Source organism: Microtus ochrogaster, chromosome 8 (genome assembly GCF_000317375.1).
Source record: "Microtus ochrogaster isolate Prairie Vole_2 chromosome 8, MicOch1.0, whole genome shotgun sequence".
In the NCBI taxonomy this organism is placed as follows: domain Eukaryota; kingdom Metazoa; phylum Chordata; class Mammalia; order Rodentia; family Cricetidae; genus Microtus; species Microtus ochrogaster.
Window position 1 is genome coordinate 1,135,922 of NC_022015.1, and position 23,156 is coordinate 1,159,077.

The following is a 23,156-nucleotide window of genomic DNA, read 5'->3' on the forward strand; positions in this document are numbered from 1 at the left end:
AGAGAGAGAGAGAGAGAGAGAGAGAGAGAGAGAGAAGTCATACTGTGGCTGGAGAGATGGCACAGTGGTTAAGAGCACCGGCTGTTTTTTTTAGAGGACCTAGGTTTGATTCCCAACATCTACAGGGTGGCTCAGAAGTGCTTGTAATTCCAGTTCGAAGAGGTCAGACACCCTCTTCTGGCCTCCTTGGGCACCAGGCACATAGGTGGCACAAAGATACACATGAAGTCAAAACACCCATACACATAAAATAAAATTTAAAAAATAAAAATAAAAATGCTTTCCTAATTTAAAAGTAAAAAAAAAGAAAATTGACTCAGCCCTAAACAGGAAATTCCTATCAGCCATTAGGACCAGGTAGCATCTAGGGAGAGGGGACAGAATGAAAGTAAGAGCCGGAAGATGGGGAGGAGGTTCTGACATATGGAAGACGGGGAGGAGGCTGTGACATACTTTCTTTTGTCCACGACACAGCCAATGCGCCATGATCTCACTGCAGCTGCGGCGACCTGCAATGGGCCGGCCAACAGTCAATTATGGAGCTCTGAGGGGCTCATGAGGCCCCATCCCTCCCTACGGAACTATGTACTGACAGATTCTGAGGAAGGACAGCCATTCTCCTCAGCTGCGTACCTACCAATGTGCCCTCAGCTTCCGGTGGTTACTCCAAGACTATGGGCATACGGACGGCCCTGGTTGAACTCGGTCACAAAGCAAAGCAAAAAGGCTTGAATGTGGGAAATTGGCTCATAAGGAAGGGGACAGGGGTAGAGACGGGAGGGAGAGAAGAGGGTGGAGGGGCGTCAGTCATCAGGATGCAATATATGCATGTATGCCATTTTAGAAGAGCAAATTTAATAAAAGTTAGAAAAGTACAAGTATGAAAAGAGAACATGAAAAATACAGAAGAAAATCAGAATTTCCCACCATATGTCTTACCGAGACATCAACACTACTAATAATACAGTCAGCTTTCTGGGGCTTTTTCCTTCAGCTCCATTTATATACAAGTTTGATTAGTTAGACATATAGAATTCTACTATCCCCCTTTCTATCTCTTTTTTGTTTGTTTTTGTTTGGGGAGACAGGTTCTCTCTGTATAGCCTTGGCTGTCCTAAAACTTACTCTGTAGATCAGACTAGCCTCAAACTCGGAGATCTGCCTGCCTCTGCCTCCTGCCCCTGCGTGCTGAAACTGAAGGTGTGCGCCACGACACCTGACTACTATCTCGGCCACATAACAAGACACCTTCCCACACCATTAACATTCTTTGAATACATATAATTAATAGGTGCACATGTTTCATCAATGGGGGCACCAAAATGCATCTTGATTGTACACCAGTAGGCAGTCAAAATAGCTAGCATGAGCTTTAGGTTCATTTGTTTCAGGGTAGACTTCCTAATCTATGTCTTGATTTATCTTAAACTCCACAAGTATTCTCTAAGGTTCTGATGGAAAGCAAAGTTAGGGAAGAAAGCAGCACGGTTCTCCTGTTCCAGTAAGCGTAGACATCCTTGAAGACATTTGTTTTCCTCCTGGCCCTGGGGCCACAGTTTCCAAACAGCAGAGCAGCCAGAACCCTGGACATTCTGTCTGTTCGGTGTTGTTCCCAAGTCAGCCCCCTTTTTATCATAGCTTGCACTTCAACCAAACCCAAAGCAGTCCCAAGTGGCTGATTCATCTCAAGCCTCATTGACTCGGATGAGCTCCAGTGTTTCCCCAGAGCCTCAACAGTGACCTCACAAAAGACTTTCTGGGGATAAGCCCAGAACCGCACAGGGGTTAGTGCAGGCTCCACTCCTCCTGGAGAGGAGTGTCCCTGCAGATTCTGAATGGCTGTGACATCTGACATGTCCTTGCATCAGCTGGACAGCCATTTCCAGCTCAGCTGGTCGCAGGTCCCTTACCCAATATGCAGGCGAGCTTCCTGCCCCAGCCATCCAGTTCCATACCTGGTAGTGCTGGTCGCGGGCCCTCGGGAGACAGCTTGACCTTTTGCAGACTACACTTGCCTTCATTTAGCTTAAAGGTTACACTTGTCCTGATGGTGATGACATCTTCAGAAAGAAATAAGTAAAAGAAATTACCTTCACAGGCAAAGGAGGGAACACCCAGAGAGTGGTGGCAAACTCCTGCTGGCTGGGCCTCACTACATGTTGTAGCTGATGAACCCCTCTTAAGATGACCCCATTGGCACGCACAGGTTCACCTGGAACCTCCTCAGAGTCAAACTTATCTCAAGAGAGAGATGGCTCCAATGTTTAAATGTAACAGAGAAAGGGCCCCAAACAGTCTCCACAGCCAGACAAAAGATGAGGTCATTTTTGTGTCTTCCAGAGAAGGAGGGCGAGAATCCTTCTGCTTGAATCTGAACAAGACTGCTGGGGGGGAGTCTCTTCCGTGTGTGGCTTCCCAGAGAGGACAGGGCTGGCAGGGCTGCCAGTCCAGATGTGGCTACCACTTCTGGGTCTGGGATGGAATAGTACAGAATTCTGTTCTCCCAAAATAGATCTTAACTATATGTTTTGCTGGAGCCCATGCCTCTAATTGAAAGCCCTCTGATCTGTGAAAACTTCAGCACATCCCTTAATCTTCCCCATCTCAGGTTGCTCGGGTGTTAAGTGCACACAGTTAAGCAAGCACCTGTTTTACCAGGATATTGTTAAGGATTAAATGAGGTAATGGCAAAAATAAATGTTTAGCTGGTTTCCTGGTACGTAGTAAGGACTGCTAGCTATTTCCTTACCAATGCTTAGAGCATCCCAGATGAACCAGACCGTGTTTCCTCCTCTGCCTTGATCCTAACATCCACAGAATGGGCAGCAAAGAACAGCACTTAAGACTCTGAACTCAAACTGCTTGAGTTCAAATCCTGGCTCCTCTGTTTCTTTTCTGAGTCACTTTGAGTAAGTTCTTCCATCCCTCTGGGCCTTGGTTTCTTTGGTTAATGAGGATAATAATAAAACTGCTGCAGCCAAGTGTGGCAAACTCGCGTTGCAACCCAGCACTTGGGCAGCTGAGGCAGGACTGTTATGATTCAAGGTCATCCTGAACTACAATATGTTCCAGGTTACGCTGGGTTACAGAGTGAGACCTGCCTCCAATATTTAATACATAAAGTTTCAAGTGGATTTAATAGCCTATTCTATGAATATAGTGTATAGGATCTGGAGTATTTTAACTTCTAAACTACCATCTTGCATGGTATTTCAAACCTTCGACATCTTTATAATATAGACATCAAGATATAATGTAATTCTCTATTTGGACAGTTTTGTAACAAAACGGCAAATGTGTCCTTCTCTGGGAAGATGAGGCCTCCAGAAAACTCTGGACTTTTATTCTTAGTACTGTGACAAAGTAGAATAGGTCTGGGTCTTTCTTGAGACAGAACCCCACTTCTGCTAGCCTGTCCATGCCACCTCCACCAATGTCACATGTCCAGGCATGGTCCCTGTACTGGGCCTTTAAAGTGCTCTGGGATAGAGCAAATTTGGGATCCTCGGACTGTTCTCTCTGTGCCCTCTTTCAGTATGGTGACCCACCCAGGTTCACAGGGGACACTCAGTAAGTCTGGTTTCCACAGGTGGGTGAGAGATCAGACACCACAGCTGTGGACAAGAACACCCTGTGATGTGCTCAGAGCATCCAGATAAGAAAAGAACCAACAAAGTCACCCCCATGAGCAGCACCCCAGGGAAGAAGCATTGATTGCAATGAGCTCCTGCAAGAGCACAGTTTGGTAATTACCCCCAAAATCAGAGTCGTTTGATTTTTGCTGTCTGCTTCTGAGAGAAGAGGAAGAGCCGCAGGTGACAGAGTAGGCCTCTTGCAGTCCTGACAGATAGAATGTGGAATTGTCAAAACGCATAAGCAAGATGACAGACTATCCTGGTAGCAATTAAAGTCACCCCCACCCCACTCCACATAGGCCGCTAGAAAAATACCCAGGATATGAGCTCTCAGAGCGTGGGCCTCTGGTGGTTCAAGAAGTATCTGGTCCAGACCCAGATGCCCTTGAGTATGTCCAACACCTACAGGCCATGCCATGAGGACTGTGCCGGGATTCACTCACCTGAAGAGAGGTGGACGCCAGAGTGACATCTTAGGATGCACCTGTCTCCTCCACCACTCTTACCACAGTGCAGGGACACACTGGGCGTCGTGCTGGTGGGCAGGAAGCCCTTCACTTCTAGACAGGACAAAGAAGCACGCACACAAATGCAAGGAGAGCCGAGGACGCCAAAGGCCCCACGGAAAGACGGCAGAGCTGACCTCCCTCCCCAGCCTCGCCTCCCACAGAGGTCAAGGGGACACTTGTCTGCTGTTCATGCAGAGAAGCAACCACGAAACAGAAGCAAGCTCCGATCTAGGCAGAAGCACAGAGCTGAATGTCAAGGAACCTGCAAGGTTTTTGAACTTGTTAAAGACCAGCTGCTGCCTCTCCAGGGAGGGGGACTCCGTGGGAAAGGTGCACTTTGGGCCCGGTGGAGTGTGGAGCATACAGAGTCTCAAACCCTGGACTCAGGTTGAGCCTGTAGCCACGTGGGAACTAGGGAAGGACAGCACCTCTTACCCACGCAGTCTTTTTTATTCCAATGGAGCTTGTACCCTGGATGACACTGGCACTCATAGCCACCCACTGTGTTGACACAAACTTGCTGGCAGCCCCCATTGCTGACACTGCACTCGTTGGTGTCTGTGGAACCAAAAGGGTCCCCTGTCACAACAGTCACGTCAAGGGCTGACTGCCTCTCCCCTAGACAAGTCTTGGGGCTGACAGGCGTTTTCAGGGACTTGCATCTGCTGACTGCACTCCCCACTGGCATGAGCCTGGGTTGGGAGGTTTGAGCCACTGACAGGAACACCCAAAAGGAAACCCCATTTTCAGATGTCTAGACTCAGACCCTGCAAGGGCTTTGAACTTAAAACGCCATCATCCTCTGGGCTACATAGCAAGAGAGACACAGAATTAAAGCTCCCTATTTGACTCTTTCCATAGCTGAGAGAGAAGAGACATTGTGTGCACCTATCCGTCCCCAATAACTTGGGACTGAACTCAAGCTGGAAGGTTGACATCTGTGTTCAAGGGGTGTCTCACTGGGGTCTCATGATAGACGGGCTAAGGTCAGGGATGCTTTTAGATGTGCCAAGAATGTGTGAAAAGAGGGAAGGGAGACACTATCATCTACAGTAAAGTACCATTATCTGTTCTTCTCAAACACAGGATGTGAGAACTGGCAGGAAGTGTTCCAGCCTGTGGTCCTTAATCCCATAGATACCTAGAATCCCCATGGCGACCTTAGACTAGTAGGTCTGGAGTCTAGATCTATTCTCAGTGGCTGCTGATTGCCGGGGAAGTAGAGTGAGAGTCAGTTAGCACAAAATCTGACTTCTCTATACCACAGTCTACTTGACCGTAAGGGTGTGAGCCACGAGCATAGACTGTTAACCGGGCACAGAATGAAGAGATAGAGTCAGTGCCACCTTCCAGATCCAAGCCTAAGACTAGGGCTTGAACCAAGGTTTTGCAGCCCGTGCTCGGGCAGAACAGAACTACGAGTCTGCTTGGTGCCCGGCCAAGCCTCTCTGAAGACAGCAACATTATCTTCTGCTGGAAAGAATGAGTTATTGCCTCAGCTCCTGCAAGAACCCCGTTCTCCAAATATGAGCACAAGTCAATTCACTGATGAATCCACAGCTGACAGCTCAGGTCCTCTGCGCCCCATTCCATACCCAATGTGCTAATGGGGTAAATACTAATATGTTTCCACGAATGCACTCTTTGTCCTATACAGGAAGATAAACCTCAATGGTGGCCCTGCTCCCAGGCTCGGGCTCCCATAGAGGGCCGGTCCACTCACCTCCACAGTGGGTGAAGCCATAGAGTGTGAACCCTCTGTTGCAGGCACAAACAAATGTACCCGGGTGGTTGATGCAGCTGTGGTCACAGGTTCTTTCCAAAGAGCATTCATCCACATCTGTAATTATCAAAGAGAGAGGGGAGCTGATGCCAACTCAGCTGTGTGGGTAGAGGCGTTCATAGCAATCACAAGTTGCTAACTAACTTCAAAACAACACAGGTCAGGAAGACTGATGAACCCATCGCTTTGCTCATTTGTATCAAAGACTGTGTCGAGGAGCTGTCATAATTACAATCGTTCCCACGTTCCTTGACTGTGAATCTTTTCTTTTTAAAGATTTGTTTTTATGTGCATTTGTGTCTCACCTGCATGTATATATCTGTGTGAGGGTGCCGGGAACCAAACCGGGTCCTCTAGAAGGGCAGCCAGGACTCTTAACCCCAGTCCTCTCTCCAGCCGCTTGGTTGTAAATTCTACCTCAAACTATACTTGCTTTGATGTTCATGTGATCTCTCTCACTCACTCATGGGCAGGACTGAGAAATTTAAGTTATATAAATTGTGGTTGTTTTAGTTTTTATCAACTTGACATAATCTGGGGTCACCTGAGAAGAGGAACTCACAACTGAGAAAGGGTCTCTATCTGACTGGCTGGCAGACAAGTCTGTGGAGCATTTAACAACTGATGCAGGAGGGTCCAGCCCACTGTGGGTAGTGTCATCCCTAGGCAGGTGGTCCTGAGTGGTATAAGAAAGCTAGCTGAAGGGCTGAAGAAATGGCTCAGTGGTTAAGAGCACTGGCTGGTCTTCCAGAGGTTCTGGGTTCAATTCTTAGCACCCACATGGCAGCTCACAACTGTCTGTAACTCCAATTCCAGGGGATCTGGCACCCTCATACATACACGTAGGCAAAACACCAAAGCACCAAAGCCTCTGCTTCAGTTCCTGACCCCAGGTTCCTGTCCTGACTTCCCTCAATGATGGGTTGTGATATGACATGTAGGCCAAATAAAGCCTTTTCTTCCCAAGTCGCTTTGATCACAGTGTTTAATCACAGCAATAGAAAACAAACTAACATACATGAAGGCAAATGAGATACCTAAAAATAGCTTCACAGTTGGGCGGTGGTGGCACACGCCTTTAATCCCAGCACTCAGGAGGCAGAGGCAGGCGGATCTCTGTGAATTCAAAGCCAGCCTGGTCTACAAGAGCTAGCTCCAGGACAGGTTCCAAAGCTACAGAGAAACCCTGTCTTGGAAAAAAAATAGGTTTATAGCTTAGTTTGTAAATAATAATTTATAAACTAGCCATTCATTATCATTTTATCTATTTATGTCTAAATGATGAAACAAAAAGAGAAAACGCTTTGGTTGGAGACAATTCTGGCTACTAGCTATCTCTCATCTTACAGAATTACTCTTCTGGCCCCCAAAAGCCTGTTGATCCTGTGTCTTAATGCCCTCTGTGTGATTTTCTATGAAAGATGCTGAAATCAGGTCGGTTAAGGCAGAGTGGATCTACTTGGAAAATCTCTTGTTCTGTTACTCCTCTATGGGGGAGGATTACCATGTCCTCTATGTCCCTGGCTCAGTGAGGACATATCCCTAACAGCAAGCAGAGCCATGCACACCGACTCTGGAAGCTGCATCTGTGGACCTGATCGTTTGTTTTTCTGTCTCTCTCCTGGAACTCTTGGGACTGTCTTAATTGGTGCCTCCAAATGGATAAACCTGGGTCACACTTAGTGGCCGACAGCCACAGCATTGGACTGGACCACTTTGTCTACACCAAACATGCCTTGAAAAGCTATAGTAATAAAAGGCAAACATGTTAGCCAGATGTGGTAGTGTGTGTCCAGACTTGGGAGGCACTTGGGAGGTCAAGGCGGTAGGATCACGGTGAGTTCAAGGTCGTTAGCTTAGGCAGTTTCCAGGCCAATCAGGATTCAGTTCAACTCAAAATAACAACAGTGAGCAGGGATGGGTTTCATGGATCAAGAAAAATGAAAATGCAAAATACAGAAGGGAAATTCTTACAAAGCCCTTCTTCCCTGGATTTTCCCAGCAATCCTGACAGTTTCTTCAGCAAATTCACTCTGTGCAAATATTTGTTCTACCAAGAGGAACAGTGGAAAACGAGAAAAAGTCAGTTCCTTCCTGGCACTCGATGCCATTCCGTGAGATCTGTTAACTCCAGCCAGTTGCTGACGAAGGGCCCTCGTTCAGTAGCTGACTTTGGCTGCTCACTGTGGACCTCTCTGCTTTGCCAAAAATAATGAGATCACTTTCCTAATTCCTTTTTAATGTGTTTACACAGCTTAAACATATTCTTGCCCTGTACATTATGAAACATTGTATGGAACAGCAAATTTGCTTTCCAAGTCAAACCAAAGAAAACCACAAAATAATTATCTAGAATTAACTCACTGAATTTAAAGGAGAATGTATTTGAACTGCCTGACAAATTATGTATAAAAAACAAAGGGAAGGCACTCTGCAAAGTGTCCTTCTTAAAAATTGTTCCATCATTTGTCTTGTGTGTGTGTTCATGTGTGTGTGTGTGTGTGCACATGTGTATGAAGGCCCATTGTTCCGATTGCTTTGTATGTGTGTATGTGTTTATGTGTATGAAGGCTCATTGTTCCATCGTTTGTCTTGCGTGTGTGTGTGTGTTCATGTGTGTGCACGTGTGTATGAAAGCTCAGAATCAGAGGCTTCCTTGACTGCTTCCCACCTCATTTTTTGAGACAGGGTTTCTCACTGAACCTGAAACTTGTTGATTCCACCAAACTGACTGGTCATTCAGCTCTACAGATTTTCCTGTCTCTGCCTCCCATGACTAGAATTACAGGTACACACTGCCGCATCCAGCTTTGTAGGTGGATGTAGATGGGTCTCCCCAGCTCCCAATATTACATTTTATATCCTGATTTTTATACAGTGTTGGGCTTCCGTTTGAGGTTTTTGTGGTTTTGTCTGTCTGTTTTGCCTGGGTCTCTAGCTAAGCTGGGTTCAAACTTAATATGTAGCCAAGGATAGCCTTGACTCTCTGGGCCTCCTGCTTCTACTGCCCTAGTACAACAGCTGATCACTGGTGTGTGCCACCATGTATGGTTTATGCAGTGCTGGAGGTCCAACCCAGGCCTTTGTGCATGCTAGGCAAGCATCTGCCACCTGAGTTAGAGTTACATTTCCAGCCATCAGTGAGTCCCCGATGCTCAGATGTCTAATGAAATAAGTAAGGCAGCCCTTACTGCCAGAAATGGAACAAGGTGGATGACAGTGTATCTATCCCGAGACTTCCTTCTTATGTATGATAAGGCATGAAAGTTGTTTATCTAGAAATAGAGATGAAGCTTGTCCTAAATCAGCTGTTGACATTGACAGCTGCTGCTCACCTTATGTGGGACAGATACAGTTGAAAGGGAGTCGATCGGGGCCAAAGAAATGGGTCAGTGTTAAGAGCATATACCAACCACTCTTCCGGAAGACTGGATGGGGTTTAGCTTCCAGCACCCACACCAGGTGGCTCAGAACTACCTGTTAACTCCAGCTCCAGGTGATCTGATGCCTCTGGCTTCTGTGGGCACCTTACATGTACCTGCCCACACACAGATACACACATATACATATTTAAAAATAACTTTAAAAACATAAGTCTTCAAGTAAAAGAAAGAAAAGAAAAGGGGTCAGGTCTGTAATCTTCCTATGAGCCAAGCAGTATTTCTCCTATCACCTCCCTTCCACCCACCTAAAGTGCACAGAGCAGTCATCCACTGTAAGGGTTGGAAGAAGGGACCAGCTGGTTTGGATGAATCAACCTTGGCTTTTTGCTAGGAAGAAGTAAGTATTATCCAAATGCACAGATTTTTGCCAACTTTTCTCAAATATCCAATTGCAGTAAAATAAATTTTAGAAGAGGAAAATTATCTCTAATCTCAAGATCCAGCCATAACTCTGATTGATCATGCATTGTTTCCTTTCTAGCAGAGCTTTCTGCTGTAGTCACACCGGATGGGCTTTCTGTGGCAGTCTCTGATGTCAACAGCTTAGTTCCAAACATATGTGAGCGACACCATGTTTTCACTCAGCCTGAGATGAAGCAAGTGACATCTGGATTGGAGACTAGAGTCCACGACGCCATCAGGAGCAGGGCTCACCCACACCATCTCTGTCCCACCCGGGGTTCCCTGCACACCCCAGCTACCAACCGATTCAGCACGCACCTTGGCAAGACTTCTCATCTGTTAATAATTTAAATCCTTTTCTGCAGCTGCAGTCAAAACTGCCCACGGTGTTTTTGCAGAAATGGTTACAACCTCCATTCCTGGTCTGGCACTCATCGATATCTGTAACAGGCAAGCACTGTAACAATCAGAGAGTGATAGCTGCCTGGCTTCCCCGGTCCCCAAACTGCTGTCGTGTGTTTCCCTCATCCTCAAAAAGAAAAGCAGACCCACGTGAGCACTTCAGAATGTTCACTGAGAATTTCAGTCGTACAAGCATCTTCCTGTCTGGCTGAAAGACAAGTCCCTCGTCCAGCTAACAGTTCTGACTGTCCATGACATTAGAAGCACTGAGCAAAGAAACCTTGGAAAGGAGTGGTGATGTCATGCTCAATTTACTCTCATCTTCTACTGCCCTCCAAAGACAAGACAACCACCATTAGTACACTTTCTATTCCTGCTTAATGACTAAAGCCATAAGCGACACGAGCTTTTGTTTTTGGCAAATTGCACAATGACCAAATAGTCTCAACGTTTCTTAACGATTCCTGATACTTAATCTTATCTTTCCCCAGTTTCATCTCATAACCAGTTTATCTGTCTTTTTATCATGCTAAAGGACTAAGAACCCTTTGTACTCTTGCCCATGAAAGACCAGCAAGTCCTTAGGGTCTGTCTTCATTAGTAAAAGTTAATGGTACAGTTATTCGTTAAGTGCTCGGGATAATAATCTCAGCCGTTATTTACACAGTAATCTCAAGGCTATTATTTATGATAGGTTGATGTTATCTGCTGCCAATGAATGTTCTATGAACCGCCTTTTGCTAAGAAGGCCACTTGTCTGAAATGGGTTATCTGGTGCTTGCAGAGGCTGACCTTCTCAACAGTTAGTGTAATTAAGTCACTTCTAATTAAACTTACTCAATTACAACCGTCCACTAGCCCAAGGAGGAAAAGCTCCCATCAATATGAATCATAAGCAAAGCTGGGAGCACAGAAATGGCGTGGAGGCCTCTATCCCACCGGTCAGCAGTGCAGGCTCCCTCTGCCCAGGCCTCGGGCACACAACCCCCAGCTCCAGGACAAGTGAAGGTTACCTTTACAAGTCTTCCCGTCCAACTGGAGGGTGAACCCAATGGGACAGCTGCAGTGAACCCCTGTGGATGTGTCCCTGCAGGTGCGATCACAGCCTCCGTTGTTGACGGCACACGTTTCTGAAGAGAGGGGGAAGGGCGGTTAGCTTCCTAAAGGAGTGACACCCCGGAAAGCACAGAGGGGTGCTCACAGTCACACCCCAAGCCTCTGCCGTCTGAAGGTGTCACGGAAAGAGAGTTGCTACTGCATCTCCTGCCCCTCAAGAAAGGCTGCTCCGAAAGCTGGTTACCAGAGAGATAAAGCTACCTCCCTGGAGAAAGATTCTCCATCCACGACAGGTCCCTGGTGACCCACGGCCAACAGCTGCTAAGTGTGACCACTCAATCAGCAGGCTAAACCGAGTGCAGAACAGGGCAAAAGAGGATGCCTTTCTTATTCCAGGGGCTTCTCTTTCATCTGCGATCCCAAGCATTCCCTTGCTACACACTAATGGCTTTGCTCTTGCAAATGCCAACTTACTCGACGTCTCTGTGATAGGCCTGTGATAACTACTGAAAATGAGCTCCAGAAGGTCTTCATTTCCCACGGTCATTCTCAGTGATAGGTAAGCACTAACCAACATTCACTCAGCGCTAGCACCCAAAAATCCAGGAACTTACATAGCTACCTCATTTGAAAGCCTGAGGAGACAAGCTTAGCACTAATTAAACGCAATATGTATATATATATATCTTTGCTTCCTCTCAAAATTTCATTACACTATGCAGGGCGGTGGTAGCGTACGCCTTTAATCCCAGCACTCGGGAGGCAGAGGCAGGCGGATCTCTGTGAGTTCGAGGCCAGCCTGGTCTACAAGAGCTAGTGCCAGGACAGGCTCCAAAGCTACAGAGAAACCCTGTCTCGAAAAAATAAAAAATAAATAAAAAATAAAAAAATAAAATAAATAAATTTCACTACACTGAGATTAAATAAGTGCTTAAATGTGTAGTACCTCATTTAATGGACAAAGAAAATGGAAGAGAAGACAAAAAAGATGTCAACTATTAGGAAGTGACTGACAATGGAGCAGAAAGTTAATCCCTCGCCTCTGCAGAGGGGCTGCTGAAGGGGCTAAGTCATAGGAACCCCAGGAGATGTCATAGGAAGGCCAGGAGATGGGGAGCTCTTTTGGAAGCAGAAGTGAGGATGGAGTATTAAAAAATAGAATGGGTTGCCTGGGAAACAGGACCCCTCTGGCCATTCCCATCCTCCACACCCCCACAACCCCCACACAACAATGCCTCACCACCACCACCAAGTTTTTATTTCCAGATAGCCAGGTGACACTAGGTCCCAGCTCTGGTGCAGTTTCCACTCTGGGGAAGTCAGGGAATGTAGAGGAGGGAAGGAGAAACACAGTTGATGAGATGAAAGTCTGTGCCTAGACACATTGTTAAACCCACACAGCCAGGGATGCTGGGAGCTAAGTTTCTATCTCCAAGCAAGAGGCTGAATGATTCCTCAGAAACTTAACCAACTCAACCAGATGAAAAGACTTCAGATGTGAAGTCACACAGATACAAAGCCTATCAATCAATCAATATGAGATCCAACTGGCTTTTTAGTTTCTCACTGATGAATATGAAATCAGTCAAGAATTACCAAATATTTAGGATATTTAGTATTTTAGATATACACCAAAAGGACCGACAAAACAAAGAAAGAAAGAGAGAGAGAGAGAAAGAAAAAAAGAAAGAAAGAGAGAAAGAAAGAGAGAAAGAAAGAAAGAAAGAAAGAAAGAAAGAAAGAAAGAAAGAAAGAAAGAAAGAAAGGAACTTAGAGAAGACAAAGATAACAGAGGAAGGAACTGGAGAGATGACCTAGTGGACAAAATTGCATCAAACTCCTGCAGAGGACCTGAGTTCAAGTCCCAGTACCCATGCTGAGTGACTCACAACTGCCCATAACTTCAACCCCAGGGCAATCTGAAGCCTCTGGCTTTCAGCCTCTGAGGCATCTGCACTGGCATGCATACACACAATAACAACATCCATTTTTTTAAAAAAGATAATATGAGGAAAGGAGAGAGTAAAGCTGGGAATGTAGAATAATTTCTTCAGGGGGCAAGCGAAGCATCCGTGAAACGTGAGCAGGTCCCTGTAACAAAGACCCACGTAAATGCTGGGGAAAACAGGAACATGGAAATTTTTAAAAACAGTCATGCAGGAAGATTAGAAGGTAGAAAAAGTGAGCAAGCTAGAAAGTGAAATAAAAGAGACAGAGAAGAAAATGAGAGGACCTCTGGAGCTGCTACTGTCAGCAGGGAAAGGACATAGAAGACCTGGGAAGCAGTCAGAGCACACCAAAGGGGACATTGCCTGAGAGCTCAGATCACCAAGGACAAAGACAGGGCCCTGAAAACTCCCAGAGTGAAGCTTTTCGAGGTTTCCTACCCTGGATAAAGAGGGCTGGGAATGTAGTTCTGCTGGGTGAGTGTTCCCTTAGCATGCACAGAGCCCTGGGCTCCATCCCCAGCACTGCATAAACTGAACTGTGTGGCCCCTGAAACAGTACCTGGTTCAAGGTCAAACACTAGTGAGTTTGAGGCTAGCCTGGGCTACATGAAATGAGAGAGAGGGAAGGAGGGAGGGATAAAGGGAGGATGGAGGGGCAACATGAAAACAATGAGCACTGGTGTCAAAATTCTGATGACAGAAAATTCAACCAACTCTGAATTCTATAATGAGCCAAGTTCTCGATGAAAGCCAGAGGGAGAATGCATGCAAAGGCATTTTGAGGGACACGAGGTTTTTAGAAACCTTTATCTCATCCACACTATAAAGTGCCAAAACAGGAGATCAGCAAAGGGGGTTCCTAGGCCCCTGGGAAAGGCGCAGCTGCGGAGCTGCAGGCCAGGAGTCAGTCAGACCCTCCCACAGCAGCGGGAAGCCTCAGAAGAGACTGGCTGTCAGAGAAGAGAGCAGAGCTGAGAAGTGGGGCTGCCTCTGAGCACGCTGAGAAGAGCTTTAGAAACCCCTGCCAAAGACTCCCAAAGGAAAAGGAACTGGTGGGTGGTTTTTAGAAAACAGCTCTCCTATTTGCAATCAAAGGAAGAATAAAAAGGCAGTTGTCACAGGACTTGGGTGCATTGTGTGTAGATGCTCACAGAAATGTAAACACTTAATATTGACTTAAATTTTGATTAGCTATATTAAGGGCATGGGAGAAGTGTGTGTGTGTGTGTGTGTGTGTGTGTGTGTGTGTGTGTGTGTGTGCACCTGAGTTTGAATCCCTAGCAGCCTTATTTGGGAGACAAGAGGAAACGGGGCTCTGAGGAATCTGTGGTCAGCCAGTCTAGTCAAATGTTGGCCAGCTCCTGGTTCAGTGAGAGAACCCTGTCTTAAAATATAAAGTGGACAGTGCCAGAGGCTAACACACAAAATAGACCTCTGTCCTCCACGCTTGTGTGCCTGGGTGAGCAGTGAGCACACACGCACACGCACGCACACGCACGCACACACACGCACATACATGTGCAAAGGAAGAAAGAAAATAAAGCAGCAGGAGATAAGAAAGGGCCCCTGCTTGGTAACCAATGGTTGGTCAATATCTTACCTGACTAGCAAACTCAGGAGCTATTAGATGAACAGCTTTATTTAAATGAAACCAAATCTCCACAATAACATGCTGAGAGATCTGTCTGGCCCCGTCCCCGCGGCCACTGCCTCTTCTCTCTCATCTCTTCTCTCTTGACTGCCGGGGCTGTGGGCCAGTGGTCCCAGGCCCCCCAGCCAAGTGCCACTCTTCCCCATTCAGCTCCTCCAGCACTAACATTGGCTGGGTCAGAGATGGAAGGCTGGTGGGCACAAAGACAGACAAACTGCCATGCGAAGCTGGAGGCTGCCCAGGACACTGCCACCACGGCTAATCAGAGAGAAGAGAGCTGGCGTCCCATGGCCACCCACCGCATCCCACAGCCTGGATGGACTCTGGGCGCTTCTGCATATTATTATCTTTGTAAAAATCTATTATTCCTATGTATATATGTAGGTAGGTAGGTGCGCATGTGCCGAGGTCAGAGGACAATCTGTGGGAATCCACCCTCTCCTCCCACCATGTGGGTCCCAGGATCTACTCGGGTCCCCACACTTGACAGCAGGCAGCCATACCTACTGAGCCATCTTGAAGACCTCATGTTACTATCTTAATTGAATTTCCTGATAACCCTAAAGAATTTTACTACGTTCTATTTATTTTTATTTATTTATTGTTCAGCTGGGGTCTCACTCGTGTCCCTGACCAGCCTGGAACTCACTCTAGACCAGGATGACCTCCACCTCACAAACATTGGCCTGCCTCTGCCTCCCAAGCGCCAGGCCGCGTGCTGATGATGTGGGGTGTCCTTCTGTATATGTGTTGTTCTGTATATGTGTTGGTTAATAGATAAAGCTGCTTTGGCCTATGGCAGGGCAGAATATAGCCAGGCTGGAAGAGATATATAAAGAGAATAGGCGGAGTCAAAGAGACGCCAGGTAGACTCCAGTGGAGACAGACACTGGCTGGAACATTACTGGTAAACCATGAGCCTCGCGGTAAAATATAAAATAAGAGAAATGGGTTAAGTTAAGATGTAGGAGTTAGTTAATAAGAAGCCTAAGCTAATAGGCCGGGCTGTGTGGTAATTAATACAGTTTCCATGTGATTATTTCAGGTCTGGGGGGCCGGAAAATGAATGGGCCGCCTCGGCCTGCATGCCACTCTTCCTGCCTTATATTTATTTATTTTCAGACAAGGTTTCCTGTACCTCAGGCTGGCCCCTAATTTATTACATAAGCAAGGTGACCTTGAACTTCTCCTCCTCCGGCCTCCACCTCCTGAGTACTATGGTTTTAGTCCTGTGACATCAAGTTCAGTTTATGTCGTGGTGGGGTCAAGCCCAGGGGCTTTGTGCAGGCTAGGTAAAGACTCTGACTAGCTCCACCCCTAGTGCTTACATCTGTTTAAAGAGAAGCCCTACAGACGGGAGAGTCTCACTGAGGTTTGCTACGTCTCACAGCTGGCTGGGCAGCACTAGGGCACTAACCTGATTATTTAAGGGCACGGGGCCAGGGTTGGCCTATGATTAAAGGACTGTTTGGGGAAAGAGAGCAAAGCGTAGCCTGGATTCAGAGAAGCTGCTCATCCCACTCCAGCTGGCTCTAAGCTCAGGAGAGGGATGGGGACAGTGACAGCCCAGGAGGAGAGGTTCCATACCCATGAGCAGCCGTCTCTTCACCCGTTTATCTCCGTCGGCCACTGATGTGGCGTTGTTCTCTGTCCCCTCCAGGATGGTGCCCTCTTTCTCTACAAGAGAAACAAAACCACACTCATCAGGCTGAATGATCAGATTACTCATTCTCCGAGCAACCATTTCTGCTGCAATCTCAGGCATGAAACGTGAGCGATGGCACGTGTGTGAGTGTCCACGCCATAAGAACAGGCCATTATATGGCTCTGTGGGAAACAGCATATTAAATGACTGAAGACCCTTACAAATATTAAGTATAGGAAGGGGTTGGGAATATAATGCACCGGCCAAAGAGACTCCAGGAAATACAAGCTTCAGAGTAACTGCAGAATTCTCGGTTCAAGATAAGAACTCCAAGAGAAGCCGGGCAATGGTGGCGCACGCCTTTAATCCCAACACTCGGGAGGCAGAGGCAGGCGGATCTCTGTGAGTTTGAGACCAGCCTGGTCTACAGAGCTAGTTCCAGGACAGGCTCCAAAGCCACAGAGAAACCCTGTCTCGAAAAACCAAAAAAAAAAAAAAAAGAACTCCAAGAGAGCTGGGCTGTGGTAGCAGGCACCTTTAATCCCAGCAATTGGGAGGCAGAGACAGACTTGTCTCTGTGAGTTCAAGGCCAGCCTGGTCTACAGAGTGAGTTGCAGGACAGGCTCCAAAGCTACAGAGAAACGTGTCTCAAAAAAAAGAACTCCAAGAAAGCCAGCAAGGTCATGTCTGAAACGCAGGGCAGATTTTGACTGTAAAGGTCACTGGGCCATCACACACAGACAGCTTTATCCTCCGTCACCCTCTTCTTTTGTAATACATTGTCCAGGTCTCTAGAATACCAGCTTTCAGAACAGCCCAGTCCATGAGAGGAGGAAGAGCTTTGCAAAGAGAGAGGGACTCCCACCCAAAAGTAGGCCCCTCCTACTGTAGCACGTGAAGGGGCCTTGGGTATTAGCCATAACGTGCATCTGTTTAGTGTGGCTAAACACTATTGAGGGTTAAGGTTAAGAAGAGGGCTTGGGTAGGGGTGGGCAGGCAGAGGCAAACCTTCCGCTGGAGGGAGGGGAAATCACTTACCCAGACAGCTCCTCCCATCAGCATGCAACCTGTACCGTGGATGGCAGCTACACACAGGGCCTTCAGCTGTATCTTCACACAAGTGCTGACACCCACCGTTTCCATGGTTACAAGTCACTGAGATGGAAATGAGTCAATACATAAAGCACTGAGGTTTCCACTACCGGGGCTAGGTTTGTTTCCAAAGAACTTTTCACTTTTAAAAACAGGGTCTCACTATGTAGCTGACCCAAGCTGCCCTTGAACTTACAAAGATCCACCTGCTTCTACTTCCCAAGTGCTGAGATTAAAGGTGTGTACCACCGTGCTTCCCCCCAAAATTGATTTCTGCTCTGCAAGGATCTGAGCACCTAGTGCACATCTGACCTTGACACCAGAAAGACCTTCCACTCAGACACTGTCCGTGCCTGTGTATGCAATGTCACCATGTCACAGAATACACCACAGGAGTACAAAGACAAGACTAGAGCAAAGTATACGGAGTCGGATATGGGAAGGCTGGGTGGGGAAGAACTCACTATGTGGGGGGAGTTAAACCAAGGACTCTGGCCTCTGCTTCCCTCTCGGCTGAGGTGTGCCTGCTATCCCTGATGTACCCAGGGCTTCTGGAAATTCTCAAGCACTTTGTGTCTGGAACAAACTTTTAATTTGCATGTCTCGGTCAGGGAAGCTCTCATCAAAGTTCACCTGGTTTGGTTACAAGAGAAGGTAGCCAGGGGAAATGGCAACTCTGCACACAGTGATTGCAACATCAACCAAGAATTATGAAGACTGTGTACGAAAGCACTGATGGTGGGCCAAAAAGAAAATTTAAAAAGTCAACTCTGAGACTATGGGATTGCAACAGGGGAGGCAGCGCACCTTTAATCCCATCACTCAGCAAGCAGAGGCAGGTGGGTCTCTCTGAGCTCCAGGCCAGCCACACAGGGAAAACCTCTGGCAAAGGAAACAGGAGGGGGAGGGCAGGTTTTCACTACATACCTCTCAGTGTTTTGATTTTTACATATGTAATATTTCTAATTTAAAAGAACTAATTATATATTTGTGCTATAATCACACCTATGTGAAATTTGGGCATGCATATGAATATGACTAAATAGGAATATGGAAAAAAAAAGAACCAGCTATGCTATGTGATTCTTTGTTTGGCATTCTGAGATAGGGTCTCATGTGGCCTAGGTTGCCATCTAACTCATTCTAAAGCAAGTATCCAAGGATGACCTTAAACTCCTGATCCTCCTGCCTCTACCTCCTAAGTGTTGGGATCACAGGAATGTGACTTTTTAAAAAGTTCTTCAAATGTCCTAAAAAACGATACTTTTAAGCATTGAAATCTTAAAAACATTTAATTTTAAAAAAGAAAAAAAGAGTTGAGTGGTAATGGCACACACCTTTGACCCCAGCACTTGAGAGGTAGAAGCTGCAGGATCTCTGTGAGTTCGAGGCCAGCCTGGTCTACAGAGCTAGTTTCAGAACAACCCTGTCTCAAAAAGGGAAAAAACAAAACAAAGTAAAAAAAAAAAAAAACAAAAAACAAAAAACAAAACCTTACTGGTCTGGTGAGAGCACAAGGGCACCTGCTACTGAGTCTGATGCCCGAGCTCAATCCCCAGGCCTCCTACAGCTTGCTCTTGTGTCCCTGACTTGTGGTTCTTTCTCTGACCCCACCTCAGCCGAGTGACAGTTCGTACTTACAGATGCAATCTCTCTGGTTCTTAGCCAGCTCAAAACCAGGCCTGCATCCACAGGCAATGCTGCCCCTGGGGGTCTCCTTACAGATGTGACTACAGCCATGGTCCTTGTTCATACAGCTCAGGCCCTCTGCAAGACAACAGCAGGGAGCAGGTGACACAGCAGAGAGAGCTGCAAGGGTGGATGCGGGACGGCCACAGGCGTGCCCTCTGGGATCCCTACTGGCCCCATATCTCATTTGTCTTTATTTTTGAGACAGGATCTTCCTTTGTAGCCCAGGCCAACCTTGAACTTATGTTCAGACGTAGCTACAACTCATCATGCTCCTGCCTCTACCTCCCGGGTTCTGGGTTAATAGGCTTGTACCACTCAGATGACCCCAGGCACACTTTCAAAGACTGGCTGGCTGGTGAGATGGCTCAGTGGGTAAAGGACACTTACCAACAATGGAGTTTTATCCCTGAAACCCACAAAGTAGGAGAGAACCAATCCCCACAAGCTGTCCCCTGACCTTCACACATGAGCAATGGCCTGTGGGTATACACAGGAGTGCACACACACAAAAACACACATGCACAATAAATACATAAAAAGAATATGTATTAAAATCAGGCTGGGACAATTAACAGAGACATGAAAGATTTCTTTTGTCACCTAAGAGATACAATGCCTCAAATTTTCCTAAGGAAGAGGAGCTGAGGCTAGAGAGACGGCTCGGCAGTTAAATTAGCGATTCTCAACCTTCCGAACGCTGAGACCCTTTAACAGTTCCTCATGTTGTGGTGACCCCCAACTATAAAATTATTTTCATTGCTACTTCATAACTGTAATTTTACTATTGCTAAGAATCATAATGTAAATATTTTCAGAGACAGAGGTTTGCCAAGGGGGTCGCGGACCACTGCTCGGAATGATGGTAAAACAGCAGCAGAAGTGTCTGCGAGGGTTTATCGGCAGCCTGCTTCATGAGGAGACCAGCTCATGGAGACCACGCTGCCTAGGTCTCAGACCCAAGCATAAGCCTATGCTGTCCTCCCAGTCGGGACTGCATCAGTAAGGGTGTGTGCACACACTGTTTCTTGGCATTTGTGTAATACAACTCTGAAACAGCCCTGGAAGAGGGAGGGGCTTGGTTCTCAATGGTTAGAAAGCCCACGAGACTTTCTAACTAGAAGTAGGACTGTCTTAAACTTGAGTTCTGGAAGGTCTTCTTCGGCTTCACTAGGACTGAACACTATTTTGTATTCTACCCCTAAAACCACAGACTCTAATAAAGTGAGTGAGTGTCCTCTCTGCCTGCGTGTCTGGGAGACAGTTACTTCCAATGACATTTCTGTCTCAAAAGACAAGGCCGCAGTGAAGGCGTCCTCTACTCTCTTGGGTCTGCCCAAAGACCACCTTGTTTCCATTTGACAGCTCTGAGCTGTATGTCTCACACACAGTCTGCTTCACGCTGCTGGGATTCAAAGGCCGCTGCCAAGGGCTGCTGTCAAGTAGCAGAGAAAGAGGTTTGCACTCAGTTTCTGCATTGGTCTCTCCGCTCTGGCTGGCCCTTTATGAAGATGTCATTCACACCCCAGTACCGAAACAGCACAGGAGGTGAGAGCTGCCCACGGAGGGAGTGTCCTTCCCTCCCCCAAAAGACCCAGCAAGCCTTGTATTTGTCTTTGGGTCAGTGGAGCCTTTGAAGTAACTGAGGCAGGGGGATACTTGAAAGTAACAGTGCTCGAAATCCAGGGGTAGGAGCCCACAGAAAGTCCATCCCCAGACAACTTCCCTTCACCTTCTAGATCTCTCACTCAGTTTGTGTGCCTAAGGCATTTGCAGAGCGACCTTTGCTGTCCCAGAGTTCATTATACAAGAAATATTTCATACCAAAGACAAGAAGTCATCAGGATACACAAAGAGACTGCCCCTGGTGTCCCCTCATAGCAAACTGGACCTGAAATCACCAGGAGGTGATGAGGATTGAGACAACTCTAAAAGTGTGGGTGGCTTTTCAAGAGGTGACCCCCAAAGCCCTTCCTGGCACCCCAACTCAAAATATGGCCACGGCTAGAGGAGGTAGATAGATCTGGTTCAAACCAGGAAGGCCAGCCAGGGCCCTAACTCCCCAAGGACCTGGTCTAGTAGTCATGTCTAAAGCTAAGGCTTTACCAAAGGGAAGATGCTCAGAAATCGTGGAGATTCCCCAAACCTTTGCTCCCTGGCCAGCCTTCCTTTGTAGGATATTTCTGGGAACTTAAAACAGAATAAAGAGCCAGTCTGGTCTACAGAGTAAGCTCCAGGATAGCCAGGGCTATACAGAGAAACCATGTCTTCAAAAGCCAAATAATAATATTATTATAATATTATTATAAAAATAAGACTATTCCTTGAGAATGTGACAGAAGATACATAAAGTGAGAACTATGCACTACTGAATGCAGTCTTCCCCGTGGCCCCGATGTCTCCCAGCAGCTCGGCCAGGGCATCAGTCCACTGTCCAAATACCCTCAGTGCAGCCAAGACAAAGGAGAAATGCTCATTTTGAGAGCCTGAGCACCCCTGAATAGGAACAAAGGCGGGCTGACGCCGATGCTTCTCCCCAGCCCACCCTCCATTACATGGGTGAAAACACACATTCTCTTGATTCAGCTCTGGGCTTTCTAAAGATTTGTAACAAAATTTCTGTAGCTTGAGTTTCCATCAAAATCAGCTAGCAGTTCCCCTTATTGAAAAATACTTAGTAAATAATTTTTAAAAAAGCAGTAGCAATATAAAATACTAGCCTGTGACATTACCTCCCTTTTACCCGCATTCCATTGTGGATTTTAAGGTCTATCTGAACACAGTCTCCAGAAGGATACTGGACACATGAAGGAGGGGGTCCTAAGGAACGATTGTTTAGAAGTCGTTTGGTTGAAAGAATGAAATCCTAGGGTGAAAGGGGGTCCTCACTGCACACTGCTGTAACCTGCTGGCTCGCACTGGCAGGAATCTGCTCAGCAGTCAGGTTGAAACACAACAGACAATCAGAGCACATCCAGACCACAAAGGCAATTCTCGGATTTGGGTTTCAGTTCCAGACATCTATGCTCCTGTTAAGTACTCATCAGGGGATCCAAGAATGTCTGAACTGTGGAAGAGCTAGAATTCTAGTACAGCTCGCAGAAAGAACCGCACTGGTGTTTACCTCTGCTCTGAGGAGCCTGGATCTCAAATCAGTCTAGGGGCTTGGAGGAGGAGAGGAGACTGTGCCAGAGGTCTGGAACATAATGTAAGTAGGAGACCAGAAGCCCTCCTGGGTGGGTGGAGTCTATCCTGGGGGTGCTGAGGCAATGGCTTTACCAGCAGGTCATTGCCTCCCTCCTCAGCCACCAGAAGAGAAAGTCAGAGCAAAGGAGAGGTGCTCTGAGATTGTCATTCTCTGCCTGCCTCCTTAAACGATTCCCATCTCCAGTTCTGACTTCCTGTGAAACTTCATTCAATGCCACCAGGATCCAGAGACCCCAGCAGGAAGAAAAAAGCCATCACTACCCTTCAAGGGCCACAGTTGACATGAGGAGAAATCAGAACCAGTGTGTCTGACTCCCCCCACGTGAGCACTGAGACTAGGTGACAACGCTGTCAAACCCGCTGCCCCACCCAGGCTTCTCTGACAAGCGCTCTCCATGAGGAAATCTTGAAAAATCCACTAAAGCCATGATAAACAATAAGTTTATAAGTTTGTAATTAAAGAATGGAAGAACTTTTAAAGAGACTTCACTCTTAAAATGTGGGAATCCAGCCAGGCGATGGTGGTGCACGCCTTTAATCCCAGCACTCAGGAGGCAGAGGCAGGCGGATCTCTGTGAGTTCGAGGCTAGCCTGGTCTATAGAGCAAGACCCAGGACAGACTCCAAAGCTACAGAGGAACCCTGTCTCAAAAAACTCGAAGGAAGAGGAGGAGGAGGAGGAGGAGGAGGAGGA

At 46.9% G+C, this 23,156-nt stretch overlaps 1 protein-coding gene across 1 annotated transcript in view; it reads right to left on the reverse strand.

Annotated features, from left to right (window-relative positions):
* Scube2 (signal peptide, CUB domain and EGF like domain containing 2) overlaps positions 1-23,156 on the reverse strand; it is a 72,509-nt gene that overhangs the window by 33,808 nt on the left and 15,545 nt on the right. The window contains exons 5-14 of the mRNA XM_005350984.3: positions 19,209-19,334; positions 17,514-17,630; positions 16,418-16,507; positions 11,188-11,304; positions 10,091-10,213; positions 5,868-5,984; positions 4,580-4,702; positions 4,079-4,195; positions 3,754-3,840; positions 1,956-2,060 (exon numbers count right to left, since the gene is read on the reverse strand). Of these exons, the coding sequence (XP_005351041.1) occupies positions 1,956-2,060; positions 3,754-3,840; positions 4,079-4,195; positions 4,580-4,702; positions 5,868-5,984; positions 10,091-10,213; positions 11,188-11,304; positions 16,418-16,507; positions 17,514-17,630; positions 19,209-19,334 (1,122 nt within the window). The remainder of the gene's footprint in view (positions 1-1,955; positions 2,061-3,753; positions 3,841-4,078; positions 4,196-4,579; positions 4,703-5,867; positions 5,985-10,090; positions 10,214-11,187; positions 11,305-16,417; positions 16,508-17,513; positions 17,631-19,208; positions 19,335-23,156) is intronic.